The sequence below is a fragment of the Geotrypetes seraphini genome, chromosome 2, assembly GCF_902459505.1.
Source record: "Geotrypetes seraphini chromosome 2, aGeoSer1.1, whole genome shotgun sequence".
Lineage (NCBI taxonomy): Eukaryota > Metazoa > Chordata > Amphibia > Gymnophiona > Dermophiidae > Geotrypetes > Geotrypetes seraphini.
Genome location: NC_047085.1, coordinates 349,374,725 through 349,401,637, shown reverse-complemented (window position 1 = coordinate 349,401,637; position 26,913 = coordinate 349,374,725). Strand labels below are relative to the sequence as shown.

The 26,913-nt window shown below is 42.0% G+C and overlaps 1 protein-coding gene across 7 annotated transcripts in view; it reads right to left on the bottom strand.

The window, feature by feature from the left end:
• UBP1 (upstream binding protein 1) overlaps positions 1-26,913 on the bottom strand; it is a 262,645-nt gene that overhangs the window by 99,694 nt on the left and 136,038 nt on the right. For 6 of the 7 annotated variants that reach the window (XR_004538055.1, XM_033930367.1, XM_033930368.1 and 3 more), the window contains 3 exons: positions 25,263-25,370; positions 18,914-19,014; positions 3,867-3,921 (listed from right to left, as the gene is read on the bottom strand). Coding sequence is in view for 6 of the 7 variants with exons in the window: in XM_033930367.1 (XP_033786258.1) it covers positions 3,867-3,921; positions 18,914-19,014; positions 25,263-25,370 (264 nt within the window). In the remaining variant the exon portion in view is untranslated. The remainder of the gene's footprint in view (positions 1-3,866; positions 3,922-18,913; positions 19,015-25,262; positions 25,371-26,913) is intronic. The other variant, XM_033930370.1, reaches the window with a different exon arrangement.

Genomic DNA, 26,913 nt, shown 5'->3' with positions numbered 1-26,913 from the left:
ATAGCTAGAGAGACATTATGATCAAGAAACTGTTTTATTTTACTTTTGTGATTATGATAAACATACCGAGGGTCTCAAAATAGTACCTGGCGGGCCACGAGTTTGAGACCACTGCTTTACACATAGCAGTTCATAGCTTCCTTCAGTCTCAATTCCTTTTTTCATCTTCCTTCTTTCACTAATATGCCAGAAAAAAATCTCCCTTTTTTATATTTCTAGCCAATTGCTCTTCGGCCTATGCTTTCGTCAATCATATCACTTTTGGTGTCTTTCATTTTCATCTGGTATTCCTTTTTGTGCTTCCCTTCTTGAGTATTTTTATATTTCACGAATACCAACTTTTTTGCCTTTAATTTCTCTGCCACTACTTTGGAGGGCCATATTGGTTTCTTTTTTTCTCTTGTTTTTGTTTCTTTTCCTCACATAAAGGTCTGCAGCCATTTTTATTGCTCCTTTCAGCTTGGACCACTTTTTTCCACTTCCCTTATGTCCTCCCATCCTTTTAGTTCTTTCTTCAGAAACTCCCCCATGCTACTAAAGTCTTCACATTTAAATCCAGGACTGAGTTGTATGGCTGCCTTCCACTATAGCTGATATATCAAACCAAACCATTTGATGATCACTACCACCCAGGTGGGCACCCACTTGAACATTAGACACTTTCCCCATTTGTGAGCACTAGATCCAGTATCGCTTTTTCCCTCATTGGTTCCATCACCATTTGTCTGAGCAGGGCCCCTTGAAGGACATGCACTATCTCCCTACTTCTTTCTGATTCCGCAGACAGAACTTTCCAATCCATATCCGGCAGGTTGAAATCACCCAACAGCACCTCTCTTCTTCCCCCAGCTTATGGATATCTGCAACAAGATCTTTTATTTAATTTCTGCGATTGAGATGGAGGTCTGTAGACAACCCCCATGTAGATAGAAGTTCCATCTTATCTTTTCAAAAGCTATTCATATCACTTCTTCCTTTCCTTAGGCCCCCCTGCATTTCAGTCACTTGGTCTTTACAAAGAGAGCTACTCCTCCACATTTTTTGACCATCTGTCCTTCTTAAAAAGATTATACCCCGGTATGTTTGCATCCCATCTATGGGAATCACATCTCTATGATCGCTACAATATCCAAATCTGCCTCCAACATCAGGGCTTGTAAATTATGATTTTTGTTGCCTAGACTGTAAGTGTTTGTGGTCAATTCTTTCCAGCTACCTTTCAGTGACAATTTTTTGTCTAGTATTTTTTGTTTAGTCTCACTTCTTGTTGCTTTGCTATGAAGTGTATTACTAATATTGTCATTTGCATTGCTATCTTTACTACTGTCACCTCTTGTCTTTTGCTGGGTTTGGCCACTGTAAATGTCCTGTATACATATACCATCCCACCTTCTAGTTTAAAAGCCTAGAAACACTGTCTGAATTTCTCAGCAAGGATTCTTTAACCTGCCATAGTAAGATGCAGTCCATCATTATAATACAGTCTCTTGTTTTTCCATGTATTTCCCAATCCTCCTATGTACCTAAAGGTTTCTTGACACCAGGTTCTAACCTACCTATTAAAGATCTCAGTATTTAGTATTTTTTTCTCTCCTTTCATGTTGGCAGCACTTCTGAGATAGCTACAGTCTTTACAAAAGATTTTAATTCCTCCCTTTGCTCCTAAAAGGCTTTGTGCGCCGTAAGTGGGATACTCCTGGCTAAGTCATTTGTTTCCCAATGAATATCAGCTTCAGAATTCTTAGTTTCTTCACTAATTATAGACAAGTATTTGTTTAGTACTCCTGATAAGCCGAGAATCCTGGGAGACACTTCACTATTTTAGGCTCCTTAACTTGTGGTCCAAGGTTAATGCCTCCAATGATGGAATTCCCTAACATCAATAATTTTCTGGATTGAGCTTTCTTACTTTTACTTTGTGGGTGCTTTTCTTCATGAGTTACTTTCACTGGTTTCGATTCCATTTCAGTTTTTTCTTGAGCACTGCAATGCTCTAATGTAGCAAAAAAATTCTATAAGTGCAATTGTGAGGGTGGATGTTTCTGTGTCACATGTCACGGTCAATCTGACCATACTGTGATCCATTTATTCCTTGATTACATTGCTTTTTGAGGCAGTGGTAGTAAATTGGTATGATTCTGTGGAGTGATGGAAGCTGCTTTGATTGCATCCAATTCCTGCTTTTAAGATTACTAAGCTCCTCCTTAATAATAGAAAGCTGAAACAAGATTGGGCAAGCCCTAAGTCTCCAGATGGTGTGCCTTGGAACTAAAGCACCACAATTATTGCAATGATTCATTTAGTGCAATATAATCTAACACTCATCTTATTTCTTAAGCTTCTGGTATTTACAGACACTTCAAACAATGTTTATTGCTCCTATTTACAATCTGCTCAGCAGTTGACAAGTGATAATTTGCAATCTTTAAAATCAATCTACTCTATATTTAAATATACCCGATCTACTATGGCCTTCATTGCAATCTGAATATAAATGTTTAAAATCATATACTCTTCATGTAGCTGAGTATTGACCTCTGTCTAGTTAGTGATTTCAGTATTATATTTATTTATTTTGTCTACATATAAATTTCTATAAACTGTACCAATGTTTGATTTTGTGAGGACCTTAATGTCTTTAGAACACACTAGAGAGTAACTTGCTGAGCAAGAACTCACCCAGTAGTAAGTAAGATCCCAGTTGTAGGGTGGGTAGTTGTCAATGTACATGGCAAATGGGTAGATGCAAGTAAAGTCTGAGAAATGCTCAGCAAGATCCTCCAAGATCCTAGGGGTTGACCCTAAGTAGCATTTAGGTGCCCTGTAACAAGGGGAAAAACTCCTCTGCCCTAGTACTACTCTTCACGTAACCAGTCTTTATCTGTTTTTTATCTTCATTTCCTAATCTTCCCCCTAGGACAGTGGTTCTCAACCCTGTCCTGGGGACCCCCCAGCCAGTCAGGTTTTCAAGATATCCCTAATGAATGTGCATGAGAGAGATTTGCATATAATGGAAGTGACAGGTATGCAAAATCTCTCATATGCATATTCATTAGGGATATTTTGAAAACCCGACTGGCTGGAGGGTCTCCAGGTCAGGGTTGAGAACCACTGCCCTAGGACTTCTTTTACCATACCCAAGCCCATCAACCCCTCCCCAAACTGAGTCACCTCACCTTTCTGATCCTTCATAGCTGATCATTTCTTCCCCCTTCTCTTATCACTTGAACTAGAGAACACCATGGGGACAAATTTTTCTGTGTACCCGCAGGAACTCATTTTCCCATTCTGTCCCGGCGAGTTCTTTTCCTGTCCCTGCCCCATTCCTGCAAGCTCTGTCCTCATCTGAACAAGCCTCAAACACTTTAAAATCATAAGTGTTCGATGTTTGTGTGGTTTAAGGATGAGTTTACAGGAATGGGGAGGGAAAGGGACAAAACTTGTCGGAACGGGGAAAATTTTTCCCCGTGTCATTCTCTAACTAACTCAAATTCAGGCTTTGAACTGTACATGCCACTAAACTAAACTAGTGCCATACAGTTTCAAAGCTTGGATCAGTCACTGGCACTAGAAGATGACATAACCTGAGGCACCATACTTCATCCTCTAGCCAGCCTGGATCAAAAGATAGGATTATGAAGGGAGCAATGACATTGGTGCACCAACCCACACAATCACTGTGCACAGTTCTTTTCAGTTCCACTTGCATTGGGAAACTCCATAGCAACAGCTGATGGATTTTGCTGCCTTTATCACAGCACTAAGGGAAACTATGAGCTCAGATTATTAAAAACGAATAAAAGGACAATATGATATAAAAATAAGTTTTTCTTAATTAAGGAAAAAATACAGAGTAAAATACTCACATCAACAACACCTTGAGGAACTACATCACCTTGATGATTTGGTGAAGAGGAATTGCTAGAAGAGAAGCAAAAAATGGGTTTAACACAAAAAGTCTGTCTCGTTATTGTAAAGGAAATCAACTTGACACATACAGTAAAGAAATTCATTTATCGAGCTTTTATTTCCATTATTAGAATTCAATGTTTAAAAAAAAAAAAAAAAAAAAATTTGCTCATCACTAAAAGGAGATTATGTTCTTACCGTGATATTATATTTTGCAATACATAGTTGTGTCATTCTGGACAAGCAGGTTATTTCCCCATGGTCATGAGCCATATGCAGAAGGAACCTACTCTAGATTTTTTTTCTGTGATCTACCTACTTCACTGGGAGCTCTGCTGCCACCTGCAAACAAGAGCTCCACTGAAATTGTGTGAAGTAAGGATAAAAATGAGAAATTTCCCAAACAAATCAACTGTTCTGCTCAAACATAATAACACTTGAACACTCAATGAACAAGTAAAAGCCAACAGAAGCATCAAAGGACTTCCTGGTGTTATTGAAGAAGTACTTCTCATGTCCAACTTCTTCAAAATGTGGGGGTCCTATTTCTTAGAACCTATAGGCTGGAAGACAGGTAAATGCACCTCTTAACATAAAATGGTGAAACCACCTTAGGCTGAAAATAAAGAACAGTGTGTAGGGAGATTCCAATCTCTGAGATTTTTAAGGAAAGGCTTCTACAAGAAAGAGCCTGGAGCAATGAGACTCGACATGCTAAGATTACTGCTACCAGAAAAACTGCCTTTAGCATCAAGTACAAGAGGGACACTTCTTCCAGTGCCTTGAATGAAGCTATGGTGAGGCCTCGCAGAACCACTTTAAGGTCCCATGAAGGGAATGGTGGCTTAATCGGTGGTCTGATGTAAAGAGCACCCTTCAGAAATCTGACGATGTCTGGATGGGATGCCAGTGTAGGTCAACGGTCCCGAGCTGTGAAACAAGAGAGCCCAGCGACTTGGACCCAAAGTGAAGCCATGGTGAGGTCCTTTTCAAGGCCTGCTTGGAGAAAAGCTAACACCACCAAAAACGGAGCTGAAAATGGCTCCACACATTCTTGGGCGCATCAGTGCTGGAAAGTCTTCCACACTTTAGCATAGGCAGAGACTGTGGTCGACTTCTTAGACTGGAGAAGGGTGGCAATGACCACTTCTGAATACCCTTTGCACTCTTCACGCTCAAGAGTCATGTCATAACAGCAAAGGGATCTGTGACAGGGTTTGGATGTACCTGCAACCAAAGGCCTGTTCTAAGACGCATTAGATCTGCATATCATAGCCTGCGAGGACAATCTGGAGCCTATCATGGGCCAGGGAGTTAAGACGTTCAAGAGTAGGCCCCGAGGCAACAGCTGGACTAGAGTGTCTAGAGCAGGGGTGCCCACACTTTTTGGGCTTGCGAGCTACTTTTAAAATGACCAAGTCAAAATGATCTACCAACAATAAAATTTAAAAAAATCACAACGCACACTGTACTCATAGAATTGTTAATTATCATTTCTATTCCGGGGTTTTTTCAAAGAGGTCAAAGCAGATGACTCTATGCACTGTCACCTCAGTAACAACCATACAAAAATAGACAAATACCCACCCCCTCCCTTTTTACTAAACCACGATAGCAGTTTTTAGTGCAGGGAGCTGCGCTGAATGCCCAGCGCTGCTCTCGACGCTCATAGGCTCCTTGCGCTAAAAACCTCTATTGCGGTTTAGTAAAAGGGGACCATATTGTAAAATATAGAGAGCAGATATAAATTCAGACACATTTTGATCACTAAATTTAAAATAAAATCATTTTTCCTACCTTGTCTGGTGATTTCATGAGTCTCTGGTTGCACTTTCTTCTTCTGACTGTGCATCCAATCTTTCTTCCCTTCTTTTAGCCTGTATGCTTCCTCTCCTCATGACCTCATTCCCCCCCCCCCAACGTTTTCTTCTTCTCTCCCTGCCCTCTCTTTCTTTCTCTCTTCATGCCCCCTTTCTTTTTTTCTGTTTCTCTTCTTTCCTTCTGTCTCTCTGCCTGCCCTCTTTCTTCCTCCTTGCCCTCCCCCAAGCCACTGCCGCTGAGATCGGATAACAGGCCCCCAAAGCCGCCCGCCGCCGGCCAAGCTCTCCTTGCTTCGGGCCCACCAGCATTCCTCTCCCCGATGTCAATTTTGCCGTCAGAGAGGAAGTTCCGCTGGCCAGAACTTCCTCTCCGACGGCAGAATTGACATCGGGGAGAGGAAGGCTGATTGGCCCAAGATCGACCTATTGGGAGAAATGCTGCCGGGTCCTGCCTTTGAGGAAACAGAAAGTAGGCAGGACCTGGCAGCAAGAAGAGCAAATCGCAAGCTTCACTGACCTGTCTCCCGCTTTAGCCCGCGAATGGGGCTCTAACATGTGCGTGCCGGCTTCACTTCTCTCTCCCCCCCCCCCCCCCCGGACATAATTTCCGGTTTCAGAGGGAAGAGAAGGGAAGCCGGTACAAGCACACGTTAGCCCCCGGAGCATAAATTCTCCAAGCCGGTTTTTTGTGTTTTTTTAAAATGTTGAGCAGCGGAGGCAGCAGCAGAATTCAGGAGCAGGCCAGTCAGGAGGGGAAAAAAAGAGAAGGGAAGAAGGGAACCCGCTATGCGAGTGACCTGTCGATCGCAATCGACGTGTTGGGCACCCCTGGTCTAGAGCCTCGCAACTGTCTGAGTAGACCAGCGTGAGAGGAACACATGCTGGAGAAGACGCATGTGGGCTCTCGCCCAAAGCACCACATCTATTGTGGCTGCCATGGACCCCAGGACTTGAAGATAGTCCCACACCCACACCACACTGATGGAACCGACATGTCCAAGAGACAAGAAATCTGAGAGCATAGCTTCTGTCTACATTCCACTGGTAGACAGACTCAGCCAGCATTTGTGTCAAACAAGACTCCCAGGTACTCCAGGGATTGAGTCAGTCAAATTGCTCTTTCGATAATTTACAATCCAACCCAGGTCCCCCAGAACTCGGAGCATGTGGAATGGAAGGAAGGTATGGGATTGAATTATATCTAGGAAAGCTTCTATGAACTCCAGGTTTTGAGTGGGATATAAATCAGACTTGTCGTAATTCATTGCAAAGCCTAGAAGTTCTACTAGAAGTAAAGTCAAATTCATAGCCTGGCAAGCTTGAGGTATTAGGGCCTTGACTAACAAATAATGTATTTAAAACTTTTCTATACTGTTTAAATAAAACTACCATATTTTTTGGACCATAAGGCGCACTTTTTTCACCCCCAAAAAGGGGGTAGAAAAGTGGGTGCGTCTTATGGAGCGAATACACATTCCCCCCCCCCCCCCATACCTTTTTAAAGTTGCGGTGCTCTCCTGCTGGACGGCTGTCTTTGGAAGCAAAGCAGCGTGACACAGGAGAGCAACCATTGCGTTTCCTGCCTGGTCCCGGGCTGCTCAGTGTCTTATATTAATTTTGGGTCCAAAAAATGTATTAGAGCTTATTTTCGGGGGATGTCTTATTTTTTTTCATGTACAACAATCATCTCTCTCTCTTCCTCTCCTCTAACCCAATTCTTTCCTCTCTCTGGAAAAGAAAGTGATATAATTGCAGGTAAACAACAAATATTTTCCTTGATTTACTCATAAAACAAGATATCCATTAAAATGTCCATTCTAACTGAGGAATAAATTAGGACACCCCCACATATTCTCCCACTTAAAGAGGCAAAAATCATACACAGATGTATCACATCAGGTGCACATGAATAGAACATTGTTACTCAGCATTTTGAAGGAGGTTTGCCCTACTTAAACCTCAGACATTTAGTTTGGTGTGCTCTTGAATGCTGCAATGAGGGTGAACACTACGGTGAGATCAAAAGAGTTGTCTTGAGGCCTTCAGAAAGAAAAAGAATTTGACATTAGCCAGAAGTACAAATTATTGTTTCCCTCTTTCAAGGGAATTAAATCAGCTAGGAAATTTTGTCAGTCCTATGTTTTCAAGTTGGTAGAGATTTGGAATGGACTTCCTGGTGTTTTCAGAATGATAGACCAATTGCAATTATTTCAGAAAACCTTAAAAATCCTGCTATTCTCACAATATCTAATTAGCTTACCTGCAGAACCTATTAATTGTTAACATTGCAAGATTTCCTTCTAAGATAGACTAAACTAATTTTTATTATCTTTTATTTCTCCTTATTTTATGTATATTCTAGTCTCTTGACTTAAACTAAACTAAAACTTAACCTTATATAAAGGGTCTTCAACCAAAAGAAGCTCAACGCGGTTAATAATACATTTTTAAAAAATAAAAGTAAACTGAAATACAAGAGAGTTGGTTTTCAAAATGTTTAGCGAATAAAAAAAGTTTAGAAGTTTATGGAAGAGTTGGAAGGAACTGGGACACCTCAAAATTAGGGGAAGTTCATTCCATAATTGGGGAAATTTAAACGCCAGAGAGCTGCTAAAATTCTTAACTCCTTGAATTCCTTTCCTAGAAGGAAGAGAAAGTTTAAATCGACGAATGCCTCTCACATATGAAAATCTATAAACATTCCATAGCAGAGGAACAAAATGAGCAAAGATACCATGTAAAATCTTAAAAACAATACATAAACACTTAAACTGAATTTTAAAATAAACCAGAAGCCAATGGAGAAAAGCAAAGGAGTCACATGGTCGAATATGCTCTTTCCATAGATCAACTTCTTGAAAACTGAGTCGAGCTCTGACGAGAGATGACCCGGTATATAAACTAAAGATTAGATTAGATTGTACAAGTAGTGTAGAAGTGGAGGACTTCCCAAACAACTGCCAACATGTCCAGGTCTGGCCGTCCAAGCAAGTTGATTCCCAGTGCAGACCGCAAGATACTAAAAAAAGTCTCCAAAAACCCTAAAATGTCATCAAGGGACCTACAGCAGGCTCTTGCTACTGTTGATGTGAAAGTGCATGCCTCTGCAATCAGAAAGAGACTGCACAAATTTAACTTGCATGGGAGGTGTGAAAGGAGGAAACCTTTACTCTCTAAGCGAAACATCAAGGCCAGACTGAAGTTTGCTAGAGAGAATGTAGACAAACACCAGGACTTCTGGAATAGTGTTCTATGGACAGACGAGTCTAAAATTGAATTATTTGGACACCAGAAAAAAAGAACATGTTTGGCGTACACCAAAAACAGCATTCCAGGAAAAGAACTTCATACAGCATTCCAGGAAAAGAACCTCATACCAACTGTGAAACATGGAGGTGGAAGTGTCATGGTTTGGGGATACTTTGGTGCAGCAGAACCTGGCCAGCTCACCATCACAAAATCTACCATGAATTTTACCGTACTTGAGGAACATATGAGACCATCTGTAAGAAAATTAAAGCTGAAGTGGAACTGGACTCTGCAACATGACAATGACCCAAAACATACCAGTAAATTCACTAAGGACTGGCTGAAAACTAAGAAATGGAGAGTCCTGGAGTGGCCGAGTTAAAGCCCTGATTTTAATCCCATCGAGATGCTGTGGGGTGATTTGAAACGGGCTGTACATGCAAGAAACCCCTCAAACATCTCACAGCTGAAAGAATTCTGCATTGAGGAGTGGGCCAAACTTTCTTCAGACCGATGTCAGAGACTGGTTGATGGCTACATGAAGCATCTCACTGCAGTTATTTCAGCCAAAGGTGGTAACACTAGCTATTAGGGTTTCATAATTTATTCCTCAGAATACATTTTTTTGTGGATATCTTTTGTTTCATGAGTAAATCAAGGAAAAGTTTTGTTGTTTATCTGCAATTACATCACTTTCTTTTCCAGAGATAAATAAGAGATTTGACATCGATATGTGAACATTTCTTAAGAAAGAACTGAATATTTCATAGGGTGTCCTAATTTTTTTCAAACGATTGTAGCTGCATAGAGATCAGACTGGTTTTTCAGTACCAGAGGATGCACCAGAGCAGAGGCACAGCACAGTGGTGGCAAAAATAACAACACCACGTGACTTCTGGCATGGGGACCCTTGCTGATGACTTGGCAAGTCAACACAGGGCCAATGACTGTGCTCAATCTCTGGTGCCTTTTATAAAAACAATGCTGAGAATCTGCATTATTTCTCTTCCTTTGTTCTCTTCCTTTGTTATGTGTCATATTGATGTCAGTTGACTGCAGGAGTCAGGCTTAGCAGCAAATTAAGAAATGGATCATCAAGAAAGAGTTGTTTGAAGAGGGCTGGAAGTTTAGGGAAAGGATCTGTGCACAAGCAGGGAGAACAGGGCTGCAATAGCTTTATTAAGGATTATCTAGTCAATATCATCCCACAGGCTGGCGTGGAAATACTGCTATGCAAAATCGAGGGCAGGGTCTGCAGGCAGCCACGAAGTATGATTCAACAGGAATTTGGTGACTTGAACGGCAGGCTGACAGTGAATGTCTTTTGCCTACCTTCTCCAAAATTAAGCTGGAGAGATTGATCTCTTGAGATCAGGATGGTCTCGCTCTCCCACACTGGTGGTCCCAAAGGAAACACTGCAAGTATCTAAGCTGGTGAAGGACTAAACTTAGTCCGAATCTCCTTTTGAAATTAAACAAGTAGGCCAAGAAAGAGAAGAGGAAAGAAAAAAAAAAAAAAGAGAGAGGTGGATCTGTCCATCTGGTTGGGCAGACTGGAAATGGGTGGGCATGTTGGAAAAGAGTAGCCAGAGCACACTCACAAAGCTTTCCTGAGCTTTAGGAGAGCTATCCATGACATTGTCAGATGACATTACCAATGTGGCTGATTCATCCTACTTGCTTTAGAAGAAATTTAGCTCTTCTTATTTATCATGGCAAACTAGCATTAATCAAAGCCAATGGAGAAAGGAGACAAGTTCAGCTCACTCTTGGATCATCCTCTTCTCAGGAAGGTGAGCTGAAGTGGAGGCAGCTGCTAAATCAAGCCTTCAAAGACTTACCCTTTCTCTATTCCAAAGTTCTCTGATTCTACTACATATTAGAAAAATAGAGAACAGAGGTTTCTCAGTGATCTACAATGGTCCATCATTCCTAACTGAACAGAACCTGCAAGCAAAGAAAGCCTTCTCAAGAGATATTTCTCCCTTCCACAACCTAGGTTCCAGGATACCTACATGAATTGCATCATCCATGGTTAGCATAAACACCCACTGTCTTCCTTACGAATAAAGACCTAGAACAACTGCTTTCGCCCACTACTTATGAGGAATTCAGAAAACGTCTAAAAACTCAACTTGTCCTAAAGTATCTAGACAACTGACCCACTCATCTTCTTTCTCCTCTATAGTGATCTTCTGTCCTATTAATCTCTTTCTCCTCAACAACACATTTCCGGTCCTATTAACTCTCCTCTTCCCCCCTCTTAAATTCAATCAATTTGTACCTCACTTAATCTATTGTAAACCGCATAGAACTTAACGGTATTGCGGTATATAAACTATTATTATTATTATTATAGCTCAACTGCATGTATACTCAATTCTTAAAGATCCTGAAGGGCATAGAAAATGTAGACAGGGACAGATTTTTCAAATTATGGCGAACCACAAGTACAAGGGGGCACTCGGAGAAATTGAAAGGGGACAGGTTTAGAACAAATGCTAGGAAGTTCTTTTTCACCCAGAGGGTGGTGGATACATGGAACGCGCTTCCAGAGGCTGTGGTAGGCAGGAGCACGTTACAGGGCTTCAAAGAAGGTTTGGATAGGTTCTAGAAGACAAAGGGATTGAGGGGTATAGATAGGTGTAGAGGTAGGTTATAGGGTTAGGTGTAGAAGTAGGTTATAGGGATAGGTGTTGAGGTAGGTTATAGGGATAGGAGTAGAGATAGGTTGTAGAGCTAGTCAGGGACCACTGCTCAGGCAATGGGCCTGATGGGCCGCCGCAGGAGCAGACCGCTGGGCGAGATGGACCTCTGGTCTGCCTCAGCGGAGGCAACTTCTTATGTTCTTAAATGAAATGCTATACCACAATGGTTTTAAAAAGAGTTATTAAAATAATCACTACTCCATTTCAATAGACAGAGAAGACAGTGAAGTTATAGATAACAGAAAAATGAAAACTCCTGAAGATGGAATGACTTCATATATGAACTTCTTACAAAACAATGTTTCCATTAACAAAAGGATAAGACTCTGCCACTTTAAAGGGAAATGGTGGCCTGGAAGAGCCTCCCTTTATTTTCTACCTCATGCAGCTTTTTTTGTGACTGTCTCCCACCCCACACTGCCACCATATATACAATGGTTCAATAAGCTTATGTTACTACCCAGAAATTGTTATAGGAAACTATTCCACTATACTACTACATCCTTATGCCATACTTCAAAACATCGTGCAGTGTTGCACATAAAACTATGCTGACAAAAAAAGAATACTAATAATAAACAAAATACCTATTATAAATATATGCAAAAATATAACACCAAATGATTTTTAGGTGTGCTCAGTGCTCCAACACAGAAGTCATGAGTGAATGAGACTGTTTATTTGAAAGGAACCATCATTGCACCACCCAGGTTCCTTCTAATATTATGAAACAATTCTGCTTTATGATTGAGTTTAATCTGCTGTTCATTAGAAACTGTATCAAACAGCACTAGCATAAATATAACAAAATAAAGATCCCACTTATCTTTTGTTGGAGAGAAGAATCTCTTTTTTTATGTTTGGCATGATTAGAAAACTTCCACCGAGTGGAAATTGCTCTTTTTTTTTTGGGGGGGGGGGGTGTTTCTTTTGTCAATTTTTATTATTTTCAAATATGAACAATGCAATACAAATGTATACATTTGAAAGATATCAACCATAAAAACACACCTTTGAACAACAAATTTTAAAAGATCATCATTACCCCCCCAACCCTTTACAAACCCAAAATATAGACATATTCCAATACATTGCTATGAAATACCCCCCTCCCTCCCTGGATGTGTATGGAACCAAACTTAATTTAACTTGAAAAGCGATATAACTTAAATAGATGCAACAAAAGCTGCTAACGGGCCCCACACTAATTTAAATACCTTATCCTTCCTTAATAATTCTGCATTCATCTTTTCACACTTATACATAGAGCATAAACTTGCCCACCAGAAAGGGAAGCTGAGACTGTCAGAACTCTTCCAATTTCTCGTTATCATTTGGATGGCTATCCCTGACGTTATCAATAAAAGCCGGATTTTATAACGATCTAATGGGGGCTTAACATGCAATAAGGTACCGCATATGATCATTTCATAGCGGAAATGTTGAATCAAGAATTTCATTGATCTGTCCCCATATCGATTTCCAGAATCGTAGTATCAGAGGACAAGAAAACAGCAAATGATCCAATGTCTCATAGGTGGTGTTTGTCGTCACTGTTCCCATTTATATGCTCATGTTTTTACAAAGTTCATGACTCCAATGACATTTCCTCATGCCCAATGTGATAAATGAAAAAAAAATCTCAAAATAATCCATGTGTTAGCCATAAATATATCCAACAATTGACTTCAAAATAAGTTTCCTCAAGTGAACAATAATTATTTTATTATTAGTATTCTTTTTTGTCAATATAGTTTTATGTGCAACACTGCACGATGTTTTGAAGTGTGATCTATAAGCTTATGACATACTGACAACGGACGCAGAGAACAGAATGTCACAGCTCTTATACAAGCTGAATACTTTTTACAGAGGCATGGATGGATCAGTCAGCACAAAATATGTAAACATTTAAGCCTGCCAAAAATAAAAGGTCAAAGCACAACTCCTCATGCAATTGCGAGACCAACCAAATTGGCTAGTAAACAGGCATTACAGTGCAGTGACATTGCCAGTCCTTGTCATATGGACTGGAGGCAGCCTGGATTCAGGATACTTAGCTAACTGGGACAATAGTGTTCTGCTACTAAGAAGGGGTTAACTTCTTGAAACATTTATTAGCAGTGTAAAGTATGGGCTAGAGTGGAGAACTAGATTTCAACCAAGTTCTGAGCATAGCCAAATTTTCAGGATTTTCACAATGAACCTACATGAAAGATTTGCTTGCACTGCCTCCAAAGAAAGTAGAACTATTGCAATGCATATATTGCTTGCCTAGTTTTGCTGAGAATTTGGTTAAAAAGCACTGAAACAGAGATAATGGCTTAATTTCTGCTACATCACTATGAACCTTCATTTTTAATACATTTGGAGATAGAAGTAATGCACAGTATATTACAACTATTAAAAATAAAAGATATAGTGTTGAAAATGTCATGTTATATACCAAGCAATTTAGAATCTTGGAGCACCAAATATTGTATGTAAATAGTTATTTAACTTTCAGAAACATTAACAGAGCTAGATGACCATTTTAATGACCACTTCACCAAGTAACTCCCCTTCCTGCCTTCTTCCTTACATTTAACTTCTCTTCCAAAATGTCCTTTATTTCTACTTTTGCTTATCTTTCTCCCTAACATATCCCCTTCTTTTCTCTATTATACCAACCTTCCCCACCCTCCTATGAAATTTCCAAGTTTTCCTTCACTCCTCAGCAACAGTTTAGCTCCAGTAGAAACTCCAGCTTTGAGAAAAGATTCTCCTCTACCAGCAACTTCCTTCTTCCTCCTGTTTTAGTTGCAGTGTGCATATGCATGCCGATTCATAAGAACATAAGAATAGCCTTACTGGATCAGACCAATGGTCAATCTAACCCAAGTATCCCAACTTCATGGTGATCAATCCAGGTCACAATTATCTGGCAAAAACCCAAAGAATAGCAACATTCCATGCTACCGATCCAGGGCAAGCAGTGGCTTCCCCCCGTCTCTCTCATTAGCAGACTATGGACTTTTCCTATAGGAACTGGTCATGTATAATCTGGGTCTGGGTTCTAATCCTATGGGTGCCCTACCAATCTCCTATAATAAGATGCTAGAGATCACTACAGGCTTGCAGCTACTATTTTTGCAGCTATTATTTTTGAAGTTAGCATTAAGCACTGGGCCAGGTAGGAAGGGCCTTAGGCGTCTGGGTCAGAGTCTTAGGCCACTCAGGCATCCCAGGGTGCACCTGGAAGGGGTCTAAAGTCCTGATTGGCCCAGGTGCCTAAGGACCCTGCCATCTAGCCCAATCATAACCTTAAGTCCCTCCTAGTGCACCCCAAGATGTACCAGGTAGGGGAAGGCCCACCATTTTATGTTGTAGTGTCAATCCAGCCTGAGAATATGCAAAGGAGATACAATCCACTAGCCAAATGGAGTTTGTTTGGATACAATTCCCAGCCTATAAGGAGCAAAGGCAACAAAGAGCTGAAATGACCTATGTGGCTTATTGCAGTCCATGGAGTATGCCGGAGCATGCTTGCAGTCTAAGGTGTGAAAGGCTGCTTCTTCAGGATGAGAATGTGGCTTCCAGGTCAGCCACGGGCTGCAGCTTTGTGAAAAGTAGTGCAGCTGGGAAGAGGGAGCTGTCCACACCCGCAAGAGGGAGGCATGAACTTGGGACACAGAGTTCATGTTCGCATGCGCACATGCTCAAGGCCCAGCACAGGAAGCAGATCTTCGGGCACCGGCAGGACATGCTGGTGCCGGTGCGGAGGCTACACTGAAGTAAGAAGAGGGTTCGGGTGGGTTGGGGGACCTCAGGTCGCGGCGGGGGGGTGCCCGATGGCGGCAGGGGGGGCGCCGGATCTCGGGGGGGAGGAGGGTGCCGGTTAGCAGGGGAAGCATTCGCAAATCGAGGCGCGCTTGGTTTCCAAGGCGCCAATTTTGCGAATGTTTTGCTCTTCTTGCAAAACACTCGCAAACTGGTGCACTCGTAAACCGAGGTACCACTGCATTTCCTTAGATTATTCGTAAGTCTATCACCTCTTAACTTCATCCTACATCACATATGTATTTAAACGTGTCTATCATATCTCCCGCCTTTCCACCAAATTATACAGATTGAGATCTTTAAGTCTGTCCCCAAACTTCTCCCTATCCCTCAGGCATCCTTCTAGCTTTTACCATCACCTTTTCAACCTGTTTGGCCACCTTAAGATCATCACATACAATTGCACCCAGGACCAGCTCTTCTGTCATGCACATAAGTTCTTCATGCCCCTAAACTGTACCGTTCCCTTGAGTTTTTGCAGCCCAAATGCATGACCTTGCATTTCTTAGCATTAAATTTTAGCTGCCAAATTCAGACCTTTCTTTAAGCTTCGCTAGGTCTTTCTTCATGTTATTCACACCATCTGGGGTGTCTACTCTATTGCAGATTTTGGTATCATCTGCAAAGAGGCAAATCTTACCTGACAGCTCTTCAGCAATATTGCTTATAAAAATGTTAAAAAGAACATGCCCAAGAATAGAACTTTGAGGCACACCACTAATAACATCCCTTTCCTAAGAGTGATCTCCATTGATCACTACCCTCTCTGTCTTCCACTCAATCAGTTCCTGACCCAGCCCGTCACTTTGGGGGCCATCCAAAGGGCACTCAGTTTATTTATTAGAGGTCTGTGTGGAACATTGTCAAAAGCTTTGCTAAAATCTCAATACACCACATCTAGCGCACTCCCTCTAGCCAATTCTCTGGTCACCCAATCAGAGAAACTGATTTGATTTGTCTGTCAAGACCTACTTCTAGTTAATCCATGTTGCCTCTAAATCTGTAATCAATCCACCGGATTCCAGAAACTCCACCATTCTCTGTTTTAAAAGCATTTCCATTAATTTGCTTACCACAGAATTATCAGCCTATAATTCCCTACTTCTTCATTACTTCCACTTTTGTAGAGAAGGCCCACATCCGCCCTTCTCCAGTCCTCCAGTACCACTCCTGACCCCAGTGAAGCATTGAAAATGTCAGTCAGCAGAGCCACTAGAACTTTCTTAAGTTCCTTCAGCACTCTCGGACGTACACAATCCATCCCCAGATATTTTTGCTTGTCTTCCTCTTTCTGCAATCTTTTGTAGCTTAAGAAAGCTAACCTCTTATTCCTTACCTTCTCAGCTACTACTACTTTTGAGAACAAAAGCAGCCTTCTTTTCCTCTTACTTTTAATTACTTACCTCACAAAAAGATCTGTCACAGAGTCAGAGCTTGATAACCTTCAGAGCTCGAGTAAAAGGTATACTGAGAAATGTTGCCACTTCCTGGGGTAAGAGAGACCTCGAAATATACCAGAAAACCCCCCCAAAAAAATTTACAATCGAACCAAACTCAAGGGACATGCAAAAAAATAAGATGAAGAGTGTGGGAGAGTGTGGTGCAGTGGTTAAAGCTACAGCCTCAGCACCCTGAGGTTGTGGGTTCAAACCCACGCTGCTCCTTGTGACCCTGGTGACATTAGATAGATTGTGAGCCCACCAGGACAGACAGGGAAAATGCTTGAGTACCTGAATAAACTCATGTAAACCGTTCTGAGCTCCCCTGGGAGAACGGTCTAGAAAAACTGAATAAATAAAATAAATAAATGAGAAAATAAAGACACAAACTAATATAGGGGAGGCACAAAAAATATCCAAAGTTTGATGCGCTGAAGAGAAATCAAAGAGACTGCTCAGCTCTGCAGAAAAGAACTGATGGTCCCACAAACCAAAGTCAGATGGGAGGACATAATCACGAATATAATATGGGACAGCCTAAAGATTTAAAGTGACAGTACACTTGGCAGTGTCCATACCGGTTTCCCTGGATGACATCACCCACATGTAAGATTATTATGCCTGCTTGTCCTCAAAAGATTAAGATCAAGACTACAAAAGAATAGATTCAGGAATAACATAATGGAAGATTAGGTTCTTACCTCTGGTAATCTTCTTTGTTAGCTCCCATCAGAAATCAGTACAAAAGGTGTTCAATCCATGCCCATGAACATAGACTTGCAGAAATCCACACATTTTCTTCATCTGCTGCTCCTACTTAGCTGAGAGAGACAGAGCCTCCTAAAGTTGAATCCAAAAACTAACAAATCATACTGGAACAAAGCATACATACAAAGGGGGCATGGGGAACCACCCCACAAAGACAATAAGATTCTGTTCTGCAAGATACAAGAAAAACAATTAACAGTCAACATGAAAAACAGACAAAAACATGGAACCAACCTGCTGTGTGTAACGAACACTTAACTGGAAACATGCCATCAGTAAAGATATGTACTCACGTGTGTAAAATCATTTCCCCACAGGACCCTTCTGCTGACTGGAAGATACTCAAGACTTGAAAGGAGAAACAGCCGAGGCAGTAGAGGCAAACAATTCAGAGAAACTGAGTAGACAGAGGGCAAGCCGTACTGATTCTGTCAGGGACTAACAGAAAGACGCTTACCAGAGGTAAGAACCTAATCTTCCATTCTGTTACGTCCCCTCTGGAATCAGTAGAAAAGGTGACGTACCAAAGCAATGGCAATGTCTAGGGCAGGACAGAAGAGCCTGCCCTCAACACTGAGGCCCCGAAAGCGGTGTCAGACCGAGCGGCCACATCTACTCGGTAAAATCTTGTACAGAGAAGGCCAAGTAGTCGCCCTACAAATTTTGGCTGGATTAATCATCCAGGATTCTACCCATGACGTTGCAACAGCCCTTGTCGAGTGAACTTAAGAGAGAAACCGGCAGCTGCTTGCCATAGGCGATGTAAGTGCAGAAATGAAAACTGCAGGGGGCTCTGTCTCTCTCAGCTAAGGAGGATGAGGAATAGATGAAGAAAATGTGTGGATTTCTGCAAGTCCCAGTTCAAGGGCACGGATTGAACATCTTTCGTATTGATTCCGGAGGGAACGTAACAGAAACAAATTTTCAGAGACAAGGTAGTGAAATACGTAGCAGCCTCCCAATGCATAAGGTAGAGAAACAGCACTGGCATACAGGAAAACATACTATGTTTTAGCTTACAAGACAACCATTAGTTGTCAAGTTGTAAACATAATGCAGGAGATTAAACCACATCTGAAGTATTCAGCAGGAAGTAAGACTGCTTTGCAACCATCTGCCATTGTATTGTTTCTATATCACTAAACCTGAAGGAAAAAAAAATGTATTAAAACTGCAATTAACCACTGAAAAAGTGTCTTACCTATCTGGAATGGTACAGGTACTGTGCTGGGGAACCGAGTTAAACTGAGGTGTGGCAGCAGGACTATTATTTACATATGCTGTGTCAGGCCATGGTGAGCACTGAAGATAGAAAAACATGCATTAATATATCATAAAGTTAACAAACCAAAAAGCTTTCCTGCTATACAGGAGTAATCTAGAAATGTCACCCCAGCAGAGCAGTCTTTAAATGACTTCAAACTCCTAAGCAGCTGATCTCGATGTGAGAACTTAACACTAACTTGTCTCCAACTCAAAAAGAAAACCAATAAAGAATATGGTAGCATATAGAAGATCTCTTGACAAGGGAATCAGCATTTCCTTAACAAATTTATGGGGCAACAGTCATAATAAAGGTTTTCTTAGAGTGGTAGGCCATCAGGATGCCTTACACTGCTTCAATTTATTTTTTCCACCCCAGCCTTTAAGTTATCACTGAGATTCTACCCAAGCCCAAACTTTTTCAAATGGTCTCTCCTGGGAAGAGAGTACAGAAGACAAGAGAAAGTGCCAAGACCAGCCTTTCTCAAGCATTTCTTTTTTATAAGGTTGAAAGAAGTCAATGTTTAAAAGAGCACAGTAGCATTATGCACTGTTAACATGAAGTGAACCTCTATTTTTTGCTTTTTATTTTTATTTCCATACCCCCTCAATGTTCAGTCTGCCTACTGTTCACTGCAATCAGAGCTCACTCACTGCAGGCAACAGAAGCGTTCAACATATGGGAACATTCAGCAACACCACAATTAAGACTTTTAAGCAACTTGGATATGTAATTCCATTTCGACTGGCAACCCTGTTAGTAATTCTTTACAGTGCTACATTTAAGAATGAGGGTCTGCACAATTATAGTAGGATCCTGATTAACCAGCATGCATGCATCCGGCACTCTCACACAACCAGCAAAAAAAATATCGCCGGCCAAAAATAAAAATAGTCCTCACTCCGGTCCCCAAAGCAGTAGGGGCAGCAGTGCCAACCCGCCAACCCACCCCTCCGTCCCTCCCTCCAGTCCTGAAGCAGCAGCAGCAGCGGTCCTGACCTGCCAACCCCCCCTCCCTCCAGCAGCAGCAGCGGTTCTGACCTGCCAACCCCACTTTTTTCCCTTATCCAAGGAAGCAGCCAGTCAGCAGAGGCAGCGCTGTAAACAGGTTGCTCGCGGTCAGCCCCAGCAGGGCCTTTCCCCTGCAGCATTACTTCTGCCACAGCAGAGGAAAGGATCTGCCAAGGCTGACCAAACGCAGCCTGTTTACAGCACTGACTCTGCTGCTTCGGTTGAGAGGGGGCCCAGGAAGTGAGATCCACAAGGAGGGAAGGAGGGCAAACCCAGGGGGGTGAGGTGGACCAGACTTGTATGTGGAGGGAGGGTCCAGCAGGGTGAAGCGAGATGGATGGATGCTGAACCCATAAGTGTGGTGGGTGGGGAGGGGAGAGAGAGAAAGTGATCCACAACAAAAAGGAGGGTGGGAAGGGAGGAACAGATGATGAACCTACAAGTGTGGGGGGGGGGGGCGCAGATGAGAGAGAGAATAAAAAAAGAGTGACGTGGGAAGAGACACAAAACAATTTTTAGAGTGACTCAAGCAACCAGAAACTACAGTTATCCAGCATCTGCCAATCCCTACTGGTAGCGGATAACAGTCTACAGTATTTGTAAATTTTTTCCCTTTCTAAAAGTGGCATGAAATTCAATGTCCCCCACCTTATGCTAAGATCTGTCCCTGGGTCTGAAGAGCTTGTCTTTCTCTACAGAACAAAGATCTCAGATTTACAAAGTTCATAGTATGTATTCCAGTTGCCAAGGACTATGTGCTACCAGATCAATAAGTTAAGATAAAACAGCTGAAGACAGTTACAGATCTCATTACTACCATCCACCCAAATAAAAAATATGCAGTTCTAAATATTACATGCAACATAACATTCTCATTTTCTTAGGGTGAGTGAGCGCAAGATTCAGCAGTGTATATAATTAAAATAAATTTTGAGAAGCTTAGTTTTAAAACATGAGCTGCAAAAATGTGTGTTGTACCTTAACCTACACAAGGTATCAAGCAATTTCCAAAAACAGGAATCTAAGGGGGTGACAAAGTATGACAAAGTACACATAGTGCAGATGTTCTTCAGAAATCAAACCTACATGAAACTCATGGGACTTTAGAAGGCATGAGAAAGATTATAAGCAGGGGTGGGGGGTGGAAGATTTATCAGGTTCAAAATTTGATGGGTAAGAAAAACAATTTAACTAATGGCAAAAGTTAACAACTACCGTGTTTCCCCAAAAATAAGACCTACCCCCAAAATAATCCCTAGTTGTATTGACCCCAAAGCCCTTCCCGAATGTCCCCAACACTCCCCAATTCATGAGCGGCAGCACTTTGTCCCCCCCCCCCAAACCCTAATGTGCAGCATCTTTCCTCCCCTCTCACCTATCCCCTTGTGCACCTTTCTATCCCTCCCAGCAGAACGCCGCCAACCCAACACAACACAAGGCCGACATACCTCTGTTCCAAACAGCAGTGGCGGCAGCACTGAACAGGCAGCTTTGTGGCCTTCCCTTTGCCGCATGACGTCATCAGTGACATGGCACAGGGAAGGCCATGAAGCAGCCTGTTCAGTGCTACCACTGCTGCTGTTTGGAATGAAAGTGTGTCGGCCTCACGATGGGAGGGTCGTAGGGGTTCTGCTGCATGGGGGAATGGGAGGGAGAGATGGAAAGATGCTGCGCAGAATGGGTTGGTGGGATCATCGAGGTTCTGCTGCACGAGGGGAATGGCTTCGTATTATCTGTACAACACCTTAAAAATTACTGAAGATCACCCACTGAAGCAGTCCTGGGATTTCTAGCCCCAAATGCTACATAACAACATAGTAGATGATGGCAGAAAAAGACCCAAATGGTCCATCCAGTCTGCCCAACCTGATTCAATTAAAATTTTATTTTTCTTCTTCTTTAACTATTTCTGGGCAAGAATCCAAAGCTCTACCCAGTACTGTGCTTAGGTTCCAACTACTGAAGTCTCCATCAAAGCTCACTCTACCCATCTACACCATCCCAGCCATTGAAGCCCTCCTCAGACCCTCCTCAACCAAACGGCCATATATATAGACACAGACTGTGCAAGTCTGCCCAGTACTGGCCTTAGTTCTTCAATATTTACTATTATTTTATGATTCTAGATCCTGTGTTCATCCCACACTTTTTTTAACTCTGTCACCGTTTTCCTCTCCATCACCTCTCTCGGGAGCACATTCCAGGCATCCACCACCCTCTCCGTAAAGTAGAATTTCCTAAAATTTCTCTTGAATCTATCACCCCCCAGCCTCAAATTGTGCCCTCTGGTTTTACCATTTTCCTCTTTCTTGAAAAGATTTTGTTCTGCTTTAAGATATTAGGCATCTTCAACTCATGAAAATCATCTCAGGTTCCAAAAAATTTGATCATGTCACCCCTTTATTAAAGAAAGCTCATTGGTTGCCTATCCCACACCAGATTACCTATAAAATTGCTCTTCTAACTTTCAAAACTCTACAGACTAATGCTCTGGTATTTATAGATAGACTATTGATTCCATATGAACCCCCCCCCCCAGAACCTTAAGATCAGCCTCACAACACTCACTTAATGTCCCGTCCTTAAAAATAATTGGCACCCATCGTACTCTTATTTTCTCAGTTACTGCCCCTTCAATATGGAACTCTTCCCTTACGCCTCAGAGCTGAACAAAACTTGGATAAATTCAAGAGTAGTTTAAAATGCTTTCTTCTTAAAGATGCCTATAACCGATTTATCACAAATATACATTTACTTTATTATCACTTAACCTGTCACATCTTCTCTACTGTACCTCCTTTTTATGTGCTTTTTCTTAATACATTGTAGTTCCTCCCTTTTTTCCTATTGTTCTCTTGTCACAACCCCAATCAAGTATGTCAGTCTTGGAAGGTCTATGTTTATTATTTGTTGTTTGTTTCCTATTTATATTTAAATTTTTTAATGTACAACGCTTTGTATTCCAGGAGAAGTGTTTAATCAAATTTTAATAAATTATGAAACTTTCAAGTACTTAAAACATCTGAATCAATCTCCCCTGTCCCTCCTTTACCCTAGGGCAGGGGGTATCAAGGCTATCAAAATCCCTCCTCGAGGGCCGCAATCCAGTCGGGTTTTCAGGATTTCCCCAATGAATATGCATGAAATCTATTTGCATGCACTGCTTTCATTGTAGGCTAATAGATCTCATGCATATTCATTGGGGAAATCCTGAAAACCCGACCAGATTGCGGCCCTCGAGGAGGAACTTGACAACCCTGCTCTAGGGTATACATAGTCAGGGCTTCCAGTCTCTCATCACACATCTTTTGGCGCAAACCTCCTATAATTTTTCATGTTTTCCACTCCCTCCACGATGTCTACTCTATTACAAATCTTGGTATCATCCGCAAAAAGGCAAACGTTACCTTCTAGCTTTAGTTGGGCTGCGACACCCCAAACACTGAGTGCCACAGTCTTTTAAAAGTTGTCAAAATGGTGCCAGACACACTTCAGCACAGGCTTCCATTACAGTAAACAGGCACGTGGCTTATCTTTTGGAGTTGTTTGATATTGTAGTTACCTCAGAAAACTCCACGTATTATCTGTTCCACAAAGATCTAAAGACTTTTTTTATTTCAAAAATGTTACGACATCTGAAATTCAGTTTGTTTAAGAATGATCTGTAATTTGTTTATTTGTTAACCATTTAAAGCTCTATTTTATAGGGAAGATAGAAACATAGAACATGACAGCAGAAAAGGGCCACGGCCCATCTAGTCTGCCCACACTAATGGCCCACCCCCTAGCTACCTCCATGAAGAGATCACACATGACAATTACATTACATTAGGGATTTCTATTCCGCCATTACCTTGCAGTTCAAGGCGGAATAGAAAAGAATTATCCAAGATGTATTACAACAAGAACTTACAAAAAAAAAAAATTGGTCATTTTCAAAAAGAATGAGAAATGGGTAAGGTTATTTGTTTGGGGTAGTTGGCTTTAGTGAGAGGTGGAATTTGAGACAATCCCATCTTTTCTTAAAATCTGGCACGCTGCTGGCCTCAATTACCTGTTGTGGAAGATTATTCCAGCGATCAACCACCCTTTCGGTGAAGAAATATTTTCTGGTGTCGCCATGAAATTTCCCACCCCTGATTTTCAACGGATGCCCTCTTGTTGCCGTGGGTCCTTTAAAGAAAAAGAGATCCTCTTCCACCTCGATACGGCCTGTGACATATTTGAACGTCTCGATCATGTCTCCCCTCTCTCTGCGTTCTTCGAGTGAGTACAGCTGCAACTTACCCAGTCGTTCCTCATACGGGAGATCCTTGAGACCTGAGACCATCCTGGTGGCCATTCGCTGAACCGACTCAACTCTCCGCACATCTTTTTGATAATGCGGCCTCCAGAATTTTACACAGTATTCCAGATGGGGGTCTCACCATGGATCTCTACAATGGCATTATGACCTCGGGCTTACGGCTGACAAAACTTCTACGGATACAGCCCATGATTTGTCTAGCCCTGGATGAAGCTTTCTCCACTTGATTGGCAGTCTTCATGTCTTCGCTAATGATCACCCCCAAGTCACGTTCTGCTACAGTCCTTGCTAGGATTTCACCATTTAGGGTGTAAGTCCTGCATGGATTTTTGCCCCCAAGGTGCATGACCTTGCATTTTTTGGCATTGAAACTTAGTTGCCAAGTCTTTGACAATGCTCCAGCAGGAGTAGGTCCTGCGTCATACTGTCGGGCATTGAGCTTTTGTCGGGCACTGTGCTTTCATCTGTTGTGCGGTTGCCTACTATGTTGCATAGTTTGGCGTCATCGGCGAATAATGTAATTTTAAGATGTGGCATACAAAAACAATACTTAGTTTAGATTTAGTTTAGAGTTTTGCTGCACAGGGGGGATGGAAGGGAGAGATAGAAAGATGCTGCACAAGGAGATGGGTGAGAGATGATCATTGTACACACAAAAAAAATAAGACATCCCCAAATTAATATAAGACAAGTGTTTTATTTTTGGGGAAACACGGTATATCAGTAGCTCAGTAGGGCATGGAAAGATGCAGCATAAAGGTCAAGCTGACTGCTGACGGGTGTGTTAAATTTAGGAAGCATCTCTCACAACTATATATCTTGCAGACAATCTAAGATGAGCTGAATTTTACATGAAATCTAATGTATAGTTAGCTGACAGGTTAGGGAAGTCTGTCCTATATTTATCACTATCGTTTTGCAGTGGATACTGTATCTTGCACAGTGAAAAGTTAAGCAGAAGTCCCTTACACTGCCTCGCTTTGCCAGAGAATCACCGCAGTCTGCTGGCAAAGTCCGCTTGCTGGACTTTTTCTGCTCTTGTTCAACTGCATCTTCAATTATAGGCTCAAGCCTCATCTGGGACAAACACCAAAGATTTGGATCAATTTTTTTTTTCATTACACAGCAAGGAAAGATCTAAAAGCCTTTTATGTTCTCTCAAACAAGTGTGATAAACAGCTCACTGATGCTCCAAAACACAATAAAATACCCACATAATTAAGTCTGCAAGCCAAATGTAAAATTTTAATGTTTTCTTTAGCAACATTTCACAACAATATTTTTACCTGTATCAAATAAATTTTTTCCATCAATCATCAGTCTTAAGTATTAATATTTCATTAGGAGAATTAAGAACCTCAGAGACACCACTCAAGACTCATATCACTCTTTGTCCTAAGCCAGGAGTGTCCAACCCGCGGCCCATCTCAACGGCAATGCAGCGTTTTCCTCTGCCGTCCCCGGGTGTTTACTTTCTGGTAGCTCCCTCCTCCGTCTTACTGCAGTGTTTTTCTGCTCAAAGCCGCGGATAAGGGCTCCTACGCACCTCCAGGAGCTGACCCAGAAGCGTTCCCTCTGATGTCGTGATGTCAGAGAGAAAGCTTCCATATCAGCCACGGGAGGCGCATAGGAGATGCTGCCTGTGGCTTTCAACAGAAAATGACTGTAGCAGTGAGAAGGGAGGGAGTACAAACTTAGGACAAATGATGGAAGAAGAGAGGGAGGGGCATGAACTTAGGACACGGAATGAAGGGAAAAAAGGAGGGGAGCATGAGCCTAGGATGGAAGAATGGAGGGAGTGAGGGAAAGAGATGTTGAGGTGAGGGAGGGAATAGAAAGGGAGAATTGGGTGTCAGAGAGGGAAAGAGATGGTGCATATGGGGAGATGAAGAAAGAGGAGAACTGTTGGGCAGAGAGGAGGGAGGAAGAGAGAGAGAGAGAGTGAGAATTATTGGACATGGTGGTGGGAGATGAGTGAGGTAGAGATGCATGGGCGCAGAGAGAAGGGGGAGAACATGCTGGGCCGTGGAAGCCTCCTGGACTGTTTTGTTTTGTTTTTTTAAAGTACAGAAGGGGAGGGTATTAAAAGAAGTGTCAGATTGGGCGGGGGGGAGAGCTTATGGGGCCAGAAACAGAAGTCAGAGAGATGGTAGGCAATGGTCTGAAGGGAGAGAAGTTGGACCTAGGGTGGTGTGGAAGAAGAGAGAAAGAGATATTTGAAGGGCGAACTGTTGGGAAGAAAAAGGGGACCTGGGGGAGGAAGGCAGGCAGGCAAGGGGAGAGATGGGATGGGGGTCAGTTGGGAAGAGAAAGGGAGAGAAGTTGGATCTGGGGATGGAAGGGAGGGAGGGAGGGAGGGAGAAATGTTAGGACTTTGGATGGAAGGCAGAGAGATGCAGCATCTCTCTTTTTTTCCTCCATTTCATTGTTCAGCATCAAGGGGGGGAGGGAAGAAGAAAAACAGAAAAGAAAGGGAGCAAAATCTTGATCAAATAAAATGGTAGATTATTGATACATTATATGAAGGGAGGGTGGTAATAGTGAAGAATTATTAAACTTTAAAGAACAGAGATGGATATTCTGGCTTCATTCGGCTATGCCTGGGGGTTTAAATGCTGAG